The sequence below is a fragment of the Gadus macrocephalus genome, chromosome 15 (genome assembly GCF_031168955.1).
Source record: "Gadus macrocephalus chromosome 15, ASM3116895v1".
Classification (NCBI taxonomy): Eukaryota; Metazoa; Chordata; class Actinopteri; order Gadiformes; family Gadidae; genus Gadus; species Gadus macrocephalus.
Window position 1 is genome coordinate 6763522 of NC_082396.1, and position 16816 is coordinate 6780337.

The window sequence follows — 16816 nt, forward strand, 5'->3', positions numbered from 1 at the left end:
GTTGAAACGTTAAACGTTATTTGCAACGCCATCCCTGGAAGAATTAACTGTCATTCGCGTACATCTTAGTGTAAAATAGAAATAAAAAAGATGATCCCTAGACCTGCGGGCCTGAAACTGCAGGCTCCGGTGTTTCAGGAACATACTATTTGAATGTCAGCGCATGATATGATGATAAAAAAACATTTTCAACTGGTGCACAAAAATACTTTTATATATTATATGCATAATTAAAAATATGGGCTTCAGAAAGTTGTGTCCAGAACTCTATCTTCCCCGAGCTACATATCGCGAGGATTCCTCCGGCCACGTCGACGGTGTTACGTCAGGTCAATCTGTGACGTCAGCACGTTGTTGTTTTGACGCAGGCGTTTCACCATCCGGACTTTACGAAATTCTGAGGTTTATTTTGTTGTAATAAACGCGTGTTAACGCTGAACGACCGTTGAACGGTGCGGACCGAACTAGTTGTTCCTCCCAGTGACCGGCCACGGACCACAAGCTCTCAGAAGATGTCTGCTGAGGCCAAAAACACGAACACGGAACCGTGGGGCGGCTTCGATGACCCCCCTGTGCAGGTAGGAATGGAACCAGCAACCCTGACCCGACCCCCTTCACACCACCCCGAAACATGCATAACGACGTCCGTAAGGATCTGATCGCTTGTTTTAAAATAAGTGTTGTAAAGCGAGTGGCTGGTTTGTTGTTGACACACACACACACACACACACACACACACACACACACACACACACACACACACACACACACACACACACACACACACACACACACACACACACACACACACACACACACCAGGGTCTGTGTCCGCAACACTGGTTTAATAACAAAGGTTGTTCTGCTGTCTGATTAATGTCCATTCTAGTGGTTATAGACAGCTGACATAACCAAGTAATAACATAACACTTAATAACATAAACAGCAGATCCACGCCTGTTTCCTGAGCCTTCCTGTATGAGTTCAAATGATTGTGTCACAAAGGCTTGACAAACGCCATCGTCTTGGTCTCCCATCATTACAATCTATTACAATCTCTCTCTCTCTCCCCAGGGTAGTGGCTCGGCCGTCATCGACATGGAGAACATGGACGATACGTCGGGCTCCAGCTTCGAGGACATGGGCGAGATGAACCAACGCATGACGGAGGAGGAGGAGGAGGGGCCGGGGGGGGCGCCGGGGGAGGAGCCCGGAGACGACGGCGAGTTCCTGGGCATGAAGGGCATCAAGGGGCAGCTGGGGCGGCAGGTGGCCGACGAGGTAGGAGGGGTCACCAGCTCACCGCTAGCCAGGTTAACTAACCCTGCTCAGAGAGGGTCACTATTTAACTAACCAGATCAACTAACCCTGCTCAGAAAGGGTCACTAGTTAACTAACCAGGTTAACTAACCCTGCTCAGAGAGGGTCACTAGCTCACCGCTAACCAGGTTAACGAACCCTGCTCAGAGAGGGTCACCAGCTCACCGCTAGCCAGGTTAACTAACCCTGCTCAGAGAGGGTCACTAGCTCACCGCTAACCAGGTTAACGAACCCTGCTCAGAGAGGGTCACCAGCTCACCGCTAGCCAGGTTAACTAACCCTGCTCAGAGGGGGTCACTAGTTAACTAACCTGGTTAACTAACCCTGCTCAGAGAGGGTCACTAGCTCACCGCTAACCAGGTTAACTAACCCTGCTCAGAGAGGGTCACCATCTAACCGCTAACCAGGTTAACTTACCCTCCTCAGAGGGTCACTAACTGAGCCTACTCAGAGAGGGTCACTAGCTCACGCTAACCATGTTGAATAACCCTACTCAGAGGGTCATCAGCTAACCGCTAACCAGGTTAACTAACCCTGCTCAAAGAGGGCCACCAGCTAGCCCTGCTCAGACCGTGTGTGCGTGCATCCCCAGGTGTGGCAGGCGGGGAAGCGCGAGGCGTCCAAGGCCTTCAACCTGTACGCCAACATCGACATCCTGCGGCCGTACTTCGACGTGGAGCCGGTGCAGGTCCGCAGCAGGTAACCCCGAAACGGCTGCTTCTGATTGGACGACATGAGAGCCAATGGCCACAGTGTTAGCTGGTGTCACTTCCTGAAATTTGACAGATAGGTCTGGTCTCTGTGGTCGTGTCCTAACACTAACGTCTCCTTCCAGGCTGATTGAGTCCATGGTTCCTGTGAGGACCATCGCCTTCCCCCAGGTAGGACCCTCTCTATAGGACCCCCCTTCTATAGGGGTTACACAGTACAGAGACAGGTCATTGTGTGGTTGAAGCGTGTTGTGTGCTGTAAGCGTGTCGTGTATGTGTGTTGTGTAGTTGAAGCATGTTGCGTGTTGTGTGGTGTAAGCTTGTTGTGTACGTTTGTTGTGTGGTTGAGGCGTGTTGTGTGCGGTTGAGGAGTGTTGTGTAAGCGTGTTGTGTGTGTGTGTTGTGTATCTGAAGCATGTTGTGTGTTGTGTTCGCAGAAGGTGGCGGGGGAGCTGTACGGGCCCATGATGCTGGTCTTCACCCTGGTGGCCATCCTGCTGCACGGCATGAAGACCTCCCAGACCATCATCGTAAGACCCCCCAGACACATGCTTAATGTTCACTTTACTGCCTGCGTGTGTGTGTGTGTATGCATTCGTGCGTGTGTGAGAAAGTGGTACCATAAGTGCTGACCCAGTGTGTGTGTGTGTGTGTGTGTGTGTGTGTGTGTGTGTGTGTGTGTGTGTGTGTGTGTGTGTGTGTGTGTGTGTGTGTGTGTGCGCGCTGCAGAGGGAGGGCACTCTGATGGGGACGGCCATCGGGACGTGCTTCGGCTACTGGCTGGGCGTGTCCTCCTTCATCTACTTCCTGGCCTACCTGGTCAACTCCCAGATCACCATGCTGCAGACTCTCTCCTTGCTGGTGAGTCCCCAGCCAGGGACGGGCGTTCTATTCCCGTGGCAGCCCAGTAGCTCCAGCATTCGTCCATCTTGGATCTCCCTCAGGGCTGTATATCTCTGTGTTGGTTTCGACCAGAGAAAGACATCATCTAGGTTATTATAAAACCAATAACACCTTAATAGGCATTCATGGAACTGTGACGTCAAACAGTCCAAGATCAAATGATCAGATGTACTTTATTCATCCCTGACATGATGACCCGGTCACAGCAGCATGTCAGACACACAAAGAGTGTGTCAGAAAATGGATTTATGGAGGCTAAACTGGTCTTCTGGACCACCTAGGTTCCATTTATTGAGCTCGTATTGAAGATGGCTGCCATCGGAAGAAGCAACAGGTAGAATATCAAACCCAGGAGTGAAACGGGGTCTTTGTTATCGTCTCCCAGGGTTACGGGCTGTTTGGGCACTGCGTGGTCCTCTTCATCACCTACAACATCCACTTCCACTTCCTGTTCTACGGCCTATGGCTGCTGGTGGGCGGGCTCTCTACCCTACGCATGGTAAGACAATACATCTCCCATCAGCCACCTGGGTCAGAAACAGACACGAGACTCGTGTACCAGACAAACAGACAGACAAACCTTCGTCTGGTAAAAATATTAATCTGTACTGTTCAGTCCAAGAAGCTAAACGTGGGCGTCACAGCAGACCGTATGTACCAGTATTAAAAATGAAATGAGATCAAATTACAAACGTATTCAGAATATGTCTATCACAATAAAGGAAATTAGGAAATGTAGATGCAGTAATAAATGGATTGTTATATAGATAAATTAGAATACAATCAGTATCAATACCCCTGGTACCAGATAATGTACAAGTTGAGCGTGCTGCCCCTCCCCTCCACCAGGTGGCGGTGCTGCTGTCCCGGACCGTGGGCCAGACCCCTCGGCTTGTCATCTGTGGCTCCCTGGCTGCCCTCCACATGCTCTTCCTGCTCTACCTGCACTTCACCTACCACAAGATGGTGGAAGGTGAGTCCACCTACCTTGGGGCCATAGATATTGATACTGATTAGCTATCGCTTTCGGCTTCTCAGCATGCGTCAACAGTGCCGCCGTCTTGCCGCGGGGTAACCCCACAACTGAATGAATGAACGTCCAATGGGGCAGACGTCCTTTCCCAGTCAAAATCACTCTGAATCTCCTTCCTTTAAGCAGTCTTCAAGAAGGCTGGTTTCTGACATAAGTCGGACGTAAAATATATAGATCTTGTCTTTTTTAATTATTTTTTTAACCAGATGGCGGCGGCATTAGCGCATCTCAGGCGATATCTAGTATATGTATTTTTTCCTGGGGGCCCGCACACCGCACGTTGTGTGTTTTGGGGCCGACTTCAGGCACCTCTTTAGGGGTGCAGGTCTTTGCAAATGGCCGAGCAGAGCACTTATAGGATGGCTTTTTGTCCACATTTGGTTGCCATTCAAACAGAAAGAGATCAGACTAATGGGTCCTGAAAGCTAACTTTCAGGACCCAACCCCCCACCCAGCGGGGGCGGTGCTGCAGGAGCCTGACCAGAACCAGGTCAGCATGCAGATACGGCCCTGGCCTCGTTAGAACGGGGCCTCGTTAGAACGGGGCTGGGCCCACAGGCGCTGGAATCGGTTTAGTTTTGAGGCGATGACGAGGCTGAGAGGTGGACTGGTGACTAATGAGTCGGGTTCCATTCAGCAGCCCAGTCGCTGATCATAAACCACAGATCACCGGCTCTGGGTTCATTCAGACTGGGGGCACTGGGACCCAAAGCGAGGGGGGGGGGGGGGGGGGAACCCCACAACGTCTGTTAACGCGACCCCAGCGGATGAGGACCGCCTAGACCTGTCTGAGGAATGCACCGCTAAAGGTGCACGTCATTGGCTGTTCCGCAACCAATCAAAAGGCCTCAGAGGGTTCCGTCTCTGCCAGCGGAGCCTGTGATTGGCCCCCGTGGTCACATGTTCCCCTCTGCTCTCAGGGATCCTGGACACCCTGGAGGGGGTCAACGCCCCGCCCATCCAGCGGGTGGCCCGAGACGTGCCTGCGCTGGCCCCCGCCGCCATCAGCGTCACCCTCAACACCACCCTCCAGACCCTGGGGGCGCTGCTGCAGAGCCACTGAACACCTGACCACCTGTCTGACACCCCCCCCTGTCTGACACCACCGACCACAGGCTGTGGAGGGGAACATGTATATATTTCAACACATCGGTCAGGGCAGACCTACGCCTTCACCCTCCTCCACCTCCTCCTCCCCCCCGTCTAAACCCCCCCCCCAAGTGTGGGGTTCGGCTAAATGAACTGTACACGAGATGGTATTTGTACACATTGTTAGTATATTAATATGTTTGTAAGGGGTATACGTTGATATCATGGAGCTCCAGAGGTTGTTGTGAGCGCTGCTGTGAGATGAAGACCAGCTGAGGCTGGACCACGAAGACGGGGTCTCCCTGTGAAGGATGAAGGGGTTTCCACGGCTACGGCTCCCCTGTCCTGCCCATTGATGAGGTGATGGTGTTGAGGTGCTGGGGTTATGGGTCAGGTATTTAACAGATGATTCCGGTCTGATCTTCTGAATCGAAATCCTTTATGACTTTCTTTTGAATGTCCTTCATTCTGCTTGCTGTTGTTTTAGTTATTTTCATTATTTTGGTTCATTTTCGTTACATTTGTATTTATAGGGTTATGGTCCAGGGAGACGCCTGAAATAAACTTTTCCGTCGTAGCGCGAGTCTTTATTTGACACTACGCCACACCTTAAGTTATTACCGTACGCTATAACTCCTTATTCTACAGAGAAAGCAGAGGAGGGCAGGGAAATAGAGTCCTTTAAAAGGATTGGCATGAATTTACCACGCACACAGTCAATTGTGATTTATTTTTTATTTTGTATATATAGATAATGAGGTCGAGGGTTGTGTTTGTAGGGATCATTTTGGTATGTAAATAAATAAGAACAGATTCTGACCGCGGCCCTGGCTGCCGGGTGTAAGTCCGGGTCAGGGTGTCAGTTAGGGTGTTAGTGTTAGCCCGGTCTCGAGCTCAGGTGAGCTGCTGCTAATACCAGTCACGTGACCGGGAGGCTCGCAACATCCGCGAGGAGGACCGGAGAGCAGCCTCCGCGAACGGAGTCGCTACGACGGAAGACGTTACAGGGGAACGTTCGAGAACGACATCACCGCTTCGTTTCAGAGCACGTGATGTAACGGAACAGCCGGAGCGGGACGCGGCGCGTGCGTCGGAGGGGGGCGTTGTGGAAAGAAGCGCGTGTCCATAGTAACAGACACCTGCAACACAAACGAGCAGCGCGCGGACACCGACCGGCTCGAGCTCGCGAAAGACAGCGACAGGTCAAGTCAGGGACGGCAGGGAATGTGCGTCGCAAGACAAAGTGTCGATAATCGACACATTTAAAGTGACGACAACAGCAGCCATCATGGCGGTACCGTATCGATACCAGCGCGTGGCCTCCTCCACTCGATCGGCACCAGGTGACGTCAGCGCGTGAAGCGTCCAGCAGCAGTTCAACTTCCTGAGTGGAGCTGATCTATAAGTTACCCGCGACCCCGTGATCACCTCGCCCCGTTTTACTTCAGTACGTATCCGCGTGCACACGTGTGCGTAGTGTAAGCGCCGTGGGGATGACATCACGTACGGACTAGCGGCGGTGGTCGTGCGTGGTGTGGGCTCGGCTCGGTTCGGCTCGGTTCGGTTCGGTTCGGCTCGGTTCCGAGTCACACGGCCCCCCGGAGCGATGCTGCCGGGGTCCATCCAGATCACCGGGGAGGCGCTGTCCGGGGCCGAGGTGCGGGACATCTGCGACGGCCTGCGGGAGAACGGCGTCCGCCTGCTGTCGGTGCGCGGCTGTCAGCTCAGTGACCGGGACTTCGGCCGCGTGTGCCGCGGCGTGGCGGACTCGCGCTCCCTCGCGCAGCTGAACCTGAACCTGGGCGTGGTCTCGGGCCTCGTTCGGACCCGGCAGCTGGCGGACGCGCTCGAGACCAACCGCTCTCTGCAGACCCTGTTGTGAGTAGACCGCAACCACTTAGTGTATTGTTACCGGGTTATAAAGGATTGATGTAACTTGAGTGCAAACTTTATTAAAGTATGAGTGTTAGGTTTAGGATATGTATTTTGCCCCTGTTCACTAGTATTTTCTGAAATTATGTCTTTCTTCACTTGGGTCCCCAGACCATATTCTTTATGAAAATACTGAAGAATAAAGTCAGTCAGTTAATTAAATTCTCAGTGTGTAAGATTGAGACTCTGAGGATGAAAGGAACTTGATAATAATTCTGTCCACTCTGAGACGCATTTATCAGCTCGGCTGGCTGGCTGGTCGGCGTGAGTGGGAGGGGTTTAGGGGGAGTGGATAGTAGTATTCATGTAAACAAAGAGGTACGGGCCGGCCAGCATAGGGATGTGAGTTTATTTAAGCTTATTAGAATCACTATCACATCAGTGTTGACCAGACATACTTTCAGGTAACCATGGTAACAATGAGGCTTTCACCTCGACCCCCTTCTCCTCCTCTTCCTCTTGCTCTCTCTGGCATTCAATTCAAGATAACTTTATTGGCATTGAAAGCAACATCACAATAACAAACAATCACACAAGGAAAGTAAAGTGCACTATAAAGTCACAGACCATAACACAGACCCCCCCCCCAGCCTCCACGGGAGCCCCCTCCTGGATGCGGGCCTGGTGACGCTGAACGCGGCGCTGACCAGCCACCCGTCGCTGGTCAGCCTGGACCTGGGGGACTGCCTGCTGGGGGACCAGGCCCTGGGGCTCGTCTGTGGCATGCTGCCCCCCGACGGGGCCAAGTCAGGTAGGACCCCGGCCCGGAGCGCTACCACGGTGGGGACACACACATCAAGACTCACACACACACACACACACACACACACACACACACACACACACACACACACACACACACACACACACACACTAGCAGACACACACATCTAGACTCAAACTCACACACACACACACACCGCACATACACACACTCACTCACTAACAGACACACACATCTACCCTCACTCTCACACACACACACACCCTCACACACCCACACACACACACACACACACCCCAACGCTCCCCCCTCCTCGGGCCCCTCAGACTGTGTGGTTGTGTCCCCCTCCCCCTGACTGTGTGGTTGTGTCCCCCTCCCCCTGACTGTGTGGTTGTGTCCCCCTCCCCCTGACTGTGTGGTTGTGTCCCCCTCCCCCTGACTGTGTGGTTGTGTCCCCCTCCCCCTGACTGTGTGGTTGTGTCCCCCTCCCCCTGACTGTGTGGTTGTGTCCCCCTCCCCCTGACTGTGTGGTTGTGTCCCCCTCCCCCTGACTGTGTGGTTGTGTCCCCCTCCCCCTGACTGTGTGGTTGTGTCCCCCTCCCCCTGACTGTGTGGTTGTGTCCCCTTCCTCCAGGCCTGAGGGAGCTGACGCTGAGCGCCAACCCAGGGATCAGCACCAAGGGCTGGGCCCGCCTGGCCGTGGCCGTGGCCCACAGCTCCCAGCTCCGCGTGCTCAACCTGGACTACAATCCCCTGGGTGAGGGAGGGAGGGAGGGAGGGAGGGAGGGAGGGAGGGAGGGAGGGAGGGAGGGAGGGCGGGCGGGCGGGCGAGGGGAGGGTGGGGGGAGTGAGGTGAGGGGGAGAGAGAGAGCGAGGCTGAACTGGCTCTTAAGTGGTTCTTCTCTGTGCTAGCAGACCTCCTGCACATGGATGTCCTACTAATGAAACGTGAAGCTCTCCTCAAAGCACTCGTTAGTGAGGAGCAGAGCCCGGTAGAGCTCAGAGGAGGAGGAGGTGCAGAGAGGAGGTGGAGGAGGTTGTAGTTTCCTCAGCTTCCTCTCTTCTCTCAGAAGGTTCTGCACCAGAAGGTTCTGACGGTTCTGACGGTGTGGTTCCCTTTGTGGTTCTCTGGTGGGTGCAGGAGACCAGATCGCCGGGATGCTGGCGGTTGCCGTGGCGTCCAGCAGAACCCTGGAGGTGCTGGACCTGGAGGGAACCGGGCTGTCCAACCACGCGGCCCAGGTACCCGGCAGAACCCCCGGGTTCTCCTCTCAGATACTGAGGAACATCTACACCAGCCTGGAGAGGATTTAAAGTGATATAATTAAACTGATGAACCTGTTTTGCTGGTCCACTTTCCTAGAGTCCCATGGACAGTAGGGCTGCTCGATTATGGAAAAAATCATAATCACGATTGTTTTGGTCAATATTGAAATCACGATTATTCAAACGATTATTTTTGAGTTTGAAAACATGTTGTATTTATTCATCATGTCTCTCCCAAAAAGATCTTTGTAACTGAGAACTTCGAAATTTCGCCTTAAAAAAATACTCAAAAGGGTCAAAAAGAAAATTTTCCAATCTAAAATAATATACAGATATGTATCCAGCTGTTCTGCCCTTTCTATAAAACATTAAAAAAAATAATAATCTAACGAAAAACTCGATTATGTAAATCTTGGTGATCGTTTGACGCTAAAATCGAAATCGCGATCAAAATTCAATTAATCGCCCAGCCCTATCTATACCATATCTACACACACAAAGACTGTGCTGGTGCTGATACGCCCCACCAGGTGACACTGTTGTCAAAGTAGTGGCCATCTAAAGAATAAATAAAAGCGCTGTGTTGCGGTGAGACTATAGAGTTAAAGGTTGGACGATTCTAGCTCTAGTTGTTAGCTCTGTGCAGTGGCGGCTGGTGATTCAATTTCTTGGTGGGGCGCATATACAGACCTACCTTATGGGCTTTACCCCAGCCATTGCTATTGGACCCATGGCTTTTATTTTGATATTAGGGCAAATCATGATCACTGTCCTATAGTGTCCATTTTTTGTGGGTCTCAAGGTCTATTTCAAATGCAGTTAGAAATCTGGGACAGTTGCTTCGTTTTGTTGATAGGCCAAAAGAATAAATAAATACGTAACTTACTTGCTCCTTCTCAGTATAACATTTCTTGGGGAGTCAAATTCCTCCACTGAAAAGGGTGTAAAGTGCTTTTACAAATCTCGGCTATCTATCTCTTCTCTGCAACTAGTTGTGTAGCGAGAATGCTGCTGAGGGAGGAAGCCTGTTTGATTGACTGGCTGCATTGTCCAATCGTGTGGTCCTCAGGTGTTCCTGGACATGGTGCAGAGCTACCCCACCAGCCTGCGGGTCCTGGTCCTGGCGGAGAACGACATCGCCCCGGAGCTCCAGCAGCAGATCTCCGACCTGCTGTCGGAGGGGGAGGAGGAGGAGGACCCCGGGGCCCCGCCCACCCACCCCAGCCCCGCCTACTCCAGCGACATGCTGCCCCCCAGGGAGAAGCAGCACCACCCGCACCACCAGCAGCACGCGGGCCCCTGGATCCCCTACAGCAGTAAGGGCTGACCCCCACCCTCTCTCTTTACTCCGCCCCTCTGGACCTGCTGCCCCTGGCTTCTGTTAACCCCGCCTCCAGTAGAGGGTCTAGTGGCAGCACTGGGCTGGGCTATGCTGGAGCTACTGGGTCCACAGTACTGGACTGGACCTACTGGGTCTACTGTACCATACTGGGCGTTAGTGGACCTACCCGGTCCACAGTACAGTACTGGAGTTTACTGGAGCTACTGGGTCTACAGTACAGTACTGGACCTACCTGGTCCATAGTACAGTACTGGACCTACTGGGTCTACAGTACTGGACCTACCTGGTCCATAGTACAGTACTGGAGCTACTGGGTCTACAGTACAGTACTGGACCTACCCGGTCCACAGTACAGTACTGGAGCTACTGGGTCTACAGTACTGGACTTTACTGGACCTACTTGGTCTACAGTACAGTACTGGACCTACTGGGTGTACTGTACTGGACCTACCTGGTCTAGGGTACAGTACTGGGTCTACAGTACAGTACTGGACCTACTGGGTGTACTGTACTGGACCTACCTGGTCTAGGGTACAGTACTGGGTCTACAGTACAGTACTGGACCTACTGGGTGTACTGTACTGGACCTACCTGGTCTAGGGTACAGTACTGGGTCTACAGTACAGTACTGGACCTACTGGATGTACTGTACTGGACCTACCTGGTCCCTAGTACAGTACTGGACCGGGCCTACCTGGTCTAGGGTACAGTACCAGTACTATACTGGGTCTAGGGTACAGTACCAGTACTATACTGGGTCTAGGGTACAGTACCAGTACTATACTGGGTCTAGGGTACAGTACCAGTACTATACTGGGTCTAGGGTACAGTGCCAGTACTCTACTGGGTCTAGGGTACAGTACCAGTACTATACTGGGTCTAGGGTACAGTACCAGTACTCTACTGGGTCTAGGGTACAGTACCAGTACTATACTGGGTCTAGGGTACAGTGCCAGTACTATACTGGGTCTAGGGTACAGTACCAGTACTCTACTGGGTCTAGGGTACAGTACCAGTACTATACTGGGTCTAGGGTACAGTACCAGTACTCTACTGGGTCTAGGGTACAGTACCAGTACTCTACTGGGTCTAGGGTACAGTACCAGTACTATACTGGGTCTAGGGTACAGTACCAGTACTATACTGGGTCTAGGGTACAGTACCAGTACTCTACTGGGTCTAGGGTACAGTACCAGTACTATACTGGGTCTAGGGTACAGTACCAGTACTATACTGGGTCTAGGGTACAGTACCAGTACTATACTGGGTCTAGGGTACAGTACCAGTACTATACTGGGTCTAGGGTACAGTACCAGTACTATACTGGGTCTAGGGTACAGTACCAGTACTATACTGGGTCTAGGGTACAGTACCAGTACTATACTGGGTCTAGGGTACAGTGCAGTACGGTAGTCCATCGCAGTGACTGACTTAATGAGTCTTTCTGGATCTTTCTTTCACCTCCCCCTCGACTTTTGACTCCGTCCGACCTCCCTGTGTAGCAGTAGTCTGCCAGGCTCTAGTGGAATGTAATCTAATCTGCCTGGCACCGCGGGGAGATTGTACCGGCCTCCCGGTCTGAATGCCTTGCTCGTGGCCTGCGGCAGCAGCGGTCTGTAGTTACAAACCCTCTCTGTTCTTTGGTTCCCACAGACCCCGCCCCCCACGTGGTCATGCTGACATCAGGTCTAGATGACAGCCTATTGTCTGAGACCGAGATGTAAGCCCCTCCCCCCCTCAATCATCCCCAACTTCCTGTCGGAGCGTTAGGGAGGCGGTTCCGTCGGAGCGCAGTATTGCAGTGTGTGTGTGTTTACGTGCGTGTGTGTGTGCGCGCTGATCTATGTAGCACTTGTAAATAGACTAGAGCGGTTTCCATGACAACCCACCGAGTGACTTCCTGTGTGATGTTAGCACCGTGTCGCCGCCCGGGTTCTGGCGGCGAAAAACACGAAGTCAGAATAAATCAGTTTACATCTTGGTACAAGACCGGGCTGCTGTCTTCTGTCACGCACGCACACTGCAGGCTACACACTTAGGAAACACAGGCTACACACTCTGCAGGATACACACACTACAGGCTACACACTTATGCTACACACACTACAGGCTACACACTTATGCTACACACACTGCAGGCTACACACTTATGATAGAAGCTCAAGAAGCTTATTGTTGTTATTCGGGGACACATAACCTAGCGCCTCTGTGGCCGATCGTCTGAACACCTTTACCTGTGAGACACGCCTCCAACACCCCACGCCAGCGGAGGGTGCGGCTCCGCGGTATGACATCATCACAAGGGGACGGGAGCCAACAGCCATGCGACGAGACGACGGCAAGACGGATCCATCATTGATGACATCCTTCCCGTCGCTAGGCAACAGGGGTAAACGACAGCTGGCTGTCGTTTACCCCTGTTGCCTAGCGACGGGAGGACGGTTTGTCTCCGGCCACACGCACACACACACGCAGACAGGACGGGGGGCGCGCTAATGAAGCTCGTTAAATATGCAATCGCCGGGATGTCTCGTTTGGGTAGTTAATCAGCCGCGAGACGGGTCGTTAGCGGGGTTAATTATAACCCGTTATGACGGATAGTACCTTGAGGCTGGGGTGGTCTCTGGGTGGGCTGGGGCCAGGGGCGGAGCTATGGTGGTCTCTGGGTGTGCTTGGGGGCGGAGCCGGGTAGGCTGGGGGCGGAGCCGGGGTTGTCTCCGGGCGGAGCCGGGGAGAGAGGGGGATGACACCTGGTCATTTATTGATGAGGGGGGATGAATAATAGATGGTGGGTGATAGGCGATACCTGGTGCCCTCACGGCTGGGTTTACCACACATTGGGGAAAGAGTTCAGAGAGAGAGAGAGCGAGATTACACAGATAGCCTTATTTATCCGAAGGGCAATTTATTTGCAGCTGACCCAGTCATCGAAAGACGAATTAAACACTCAAGACAAGACAGTTATGTCAGATACATAGAGGTGTAGAGAGATAGTTGGAGATGGAGAGAGATAGATGTGTAGTAGAGGGAGGTAGATAGAGAGATGTTACCAGCACACCTACAGTCCAACTTACTAACCTTGACACCAGCATGCCTCTCCCACACATTTCTAACCTCCACCAGAGTGGTCAACTATTATTAGTACTTGAGTCGTGGTATTTAGGGGGGCTACATTTTAAATGTGTACATGGGAATTCTGTAAAAAAACTCTTGTGTTCCATTCAGACACAGACAGCTCCCAGACACGTATTCAGTGTAGGGGAGGGGGGGGGGGGTTAGAGGCATTTTGCTCAACATTTGGTGCATTTGAGATTAACAATTTAACCACTACACTATAACGTGGGTCCTAGTTCTATGAAAAACACATAATGTATGGCAAAAAGCAGTTGCAAATAAAGTAATCTGTAGTTTAGTGTCTAGAATTGCAAGGCGTTTCAGGGGAACAGTGAGACCATGTGGTGTCTAACGGGACTACACCTGCTGCTGGGCAAATAAAAGTTCAACAGACCAGTCGACGGCAACAACATTTACGATTAAAATATTTTATTTGTTTTAAAATATACATTGGATTACAAATTCTGAAAATAAAATTAGTCGTTTTAACAGTCTTTTTTGTAGTTTTTCCTTTTCTTTTTAGTCATGTTCGTCCCGACAAGAAAATATGTAGATGTAGTGTTGAGGGTACCGGATCAGAGCCGGATCAAACCGGTCCGCTGGGCGGGAGACCGAACAGACCAGTTTATCTGAACCCACTCTGGTTCTGGTTCAATAAACGTGTGTGTTTTAACATTCATAATTTCAACCATTTGCTGTCAAGTCATATTTAGGTACTGTTTATTTTATAAAACTTTGGGGTCTTCATGTGTTACCATGGAAACCTACATGACCGGAGGGTCCAGGCCAACCCAGCACAGGAAGTAGGTGACAGCAGACCGGAAGTAGGAGGGTACCAGACCATCAGTACATTATCTTCCACACGAGTCACCAAATAACACACAACTTGGACCAGGAATGAAAGCTCTCCCTCTCTCTCCCCATATTTCCCTCCACCCTCTGTCTCTCTCTTTCGGGACCACTTTTGTTTGCTGAAATGCATGCTGGGATATGGGCTCTATTTCTGACTTGGTTGTGAAATATTCAGTAGAGCTGACATCATCTTTGCCCGCGGTTAACCTGTTCCTGACTAGCACGATCCGCTACAACAAACAGCAAGCACTTAGAGTAGCATGGCCCGCTGCATCAAACAGCTAACATTAGCATGTTACAGCCTAGACATTTCTGTTCTCACAAACACACACTTTGTTGCAATGTGAACTCCCAGTGGACAGAGAGAAGCCAGACAGGGGAGGGGGGGGGGGGGGAGAGGGGGGGGTGGAGAAGCGGGGGAGAGGAAGACGAGTGAGGGGAGAGGAGGAGCAGGAGGGTGGAAGATGACTTTGATTAAGAGAGTTCCTGTAATGATCTCGGGCTTCAATTATAATCAGGAGTGAACTTTAAATCACATTAAAGTTGCAGGACCACTCTCCCCCCGTCCTGGAACAGCTGTTCAGGTCTCTTACGACGCAGCGCACGCACACACACACACACACACACACCTCCTTTGTATTCACGGTGTTCTGCGCCTCCTGCATACTTGAGGGATTATTAAATATTCACTACTTCCTTCTCCCCGCGTCTGACGTCCCGACGTCCCGAAGACCTCCTCCTCAGCCAGGGAGACGCTCAATTATTCAGCATCCACGACCTAGAGCTCAGAGGAGTCACCCTGCACTGAGGAGGAGCAGGGAGGGGAGGAGGAGGAGAGTTACCCTGCACTGAGGTGGAGAGGAGGAGGAGCAGGGGGGAGGAGAGGAGGAAACACAAGCCGGGGGTGGGGAGAAGAGGAAACACAAGCCGGGGGTGGGGAGAGGAGGAGAGAGACAGGAGGTGAAAGTTCCAGCGGTGTCCTGCCGGGCTCACTGTGCAGAGAATGGAGATGAATAATTCAGTGTGGAGCCAAAGCGACACCAGAACCAGCCAGAAAAACCATCGGCCAAACAGTCACCCAACCAGACAGTCAGCTAAACGGCAGCCGTACCAGAGAGTAGGAACAGGGTGTGGGTCGGCTTAGCTCAGGAGGTAGAGCAGTTGTCTTGTAACCGAAAGGTTGCTGGTTCGACCCCCAGCTCCTCTTAGCTTGAGTGTTGACGTGTCCCTGAGCAAGACACTTAACCCTAACTGCTCCTGACGAGCAACCTGACGATGTAAGTCGCTTTGGATAAAAGCGTTCCGTGGACTCCGTTACCGTGGACGATTTACGAAACAGAGAATTCAAATCCTGAACCAATGACGTCCACGGTCAGACTTTTCGTTGTGTTGCCGGGGGTGACCCCTGCAGTCTGCCCAAGAGCCATCAGTGAGGACTGCATAACGGGCCACCGGTTAGGACCTGTACACCATGCTCTGATGACGGTACCCAGCCTGGGGTCCCGGGCATTGAACCCACAACCCTCCTCTGTCAGGCCGTCCGGTAGGGCCTTGGTGGCCTTGCTCAAAGACACTCAAGAGTTTATCTGATGGTCCTATGACACACACACACACACACACCAGAAGAGCTTGCTGAGTACTTCCTCACAATAGTGAATGTTTTCCAAACATCATCGCTCCTCCCGGCTTTCACATTCCTGGTCTTCATTATGAGATCCTGAATGACGTCATACCCCCTTACACCCATGGCATCATGCCCTTCTAGAGCCATGACATCATACCCTTCTAGAGCCATGACATCATACCCTTCTAGAGCCATGACATCATACCCTTCTAGAGCCATGACATCATACCCTTCTAGAGCCATGACATCATACCCTTCTAGAGCCATGACATCATACCCTTCTAGAGCCATGACATCATACCCTTCTAGAGCCATGACATCATACCCTTCTAGAGCCATGACATCATACCCTTCTAGAGCCATGACATCATACCCTTCTAGAGCCATGACATCATACCCTTCTAGAGCCATGACATCATACCCTTCTAGAGCCATGACATCATACCCTTCTAGAGCCATGACATCATACCCATCTAGAGCCATGACATCATACCCTTCTAGAGCCATGACATCATACCCATCTAGAGCCATGACATCATACCCTTCTAGAGCCATGACATCATACCCCTCTACATCCATTTAGGTTTTGGGGAACAAGCAGATGTGGGCGGCGTATACAGTGAGCGTTCAAACAGACTTTGATCAGTTAGACGGTGGATGACCACCTCGTTACCACGGTTACCAGGTGTACCATGGTAGTACAATCAGCTGTGTGTGTGTGTGTGTGGGCGAGGGGGGGGATTTGATTGGAAGAACAATCATCAGATCAATCAAGTGGTCTATGGTGGGCGTGGCCGTATGGGCGTGGCCACACAATCACGGAGGGCGTGGTTTCGGCAAACATGCTGTTGTAATGGCGACATGCTGACTCGAGCAACAGACGCACAACAAGAATGTGGTGACGGTG

At 51.8% G+C, this 16816-nt stretch overlaps 2 protein-coding genes across 2 annotated transcripts; both read left to right on the plus strand.

Annotated features, from left to right (window-relative positions):
* Window positions 1-323: 323 nt before the first annotated feature.
* On the plus strand, window positions 324-5632 carry yipf3 (Yip1 domain family, member 3). The gene is made up of 9 exons (XM_060073205.1): window positions 324-578; window positions 1075-1281; window positions 1913-2019; window positions 2156-2201; window positions 2468-2560; window positions 2760-2891; window positions 3319-3432; window positions 3783-3906; window positions 4887-5632. Exons 1-9 carry the CDS (start codon window positions 513-515, stop codon window positions 5027-5029), a joined length of 1032 nt encoding a protein of 343 aa, XP_059929188.1. The 5' UTR covers window positions 324-512; the 3' UTR covers window positions 5030-5632.
* Window positions 5633-5767: 135 nt separating this feature from the next.
* lrrc73 (leucine rich repeat containing 73) lies at window positions 5768-12306 on the plus strand. The gene is made up of 6 exons (XM_060073206.1): window positions 5768-6933; window positions 7578-7738; window positions 8346-8468; window positions 8853-8953; window positions 10047-10293; window positions 11973-12306. Exons 1-6 carry the CDS (start codon window positions 6662-6664, stop codon window positions 12041-12043), a joined length of 975 nt encoding a protein of 324 aa, XP_059929189.1. The 5' UTR covers window positions 5768-6661; the 3' UTR covers window positions 12044-12306.
* The last annotated feature ends 4510 nt before the right edge of the window (window positions 12307-16816 follow it).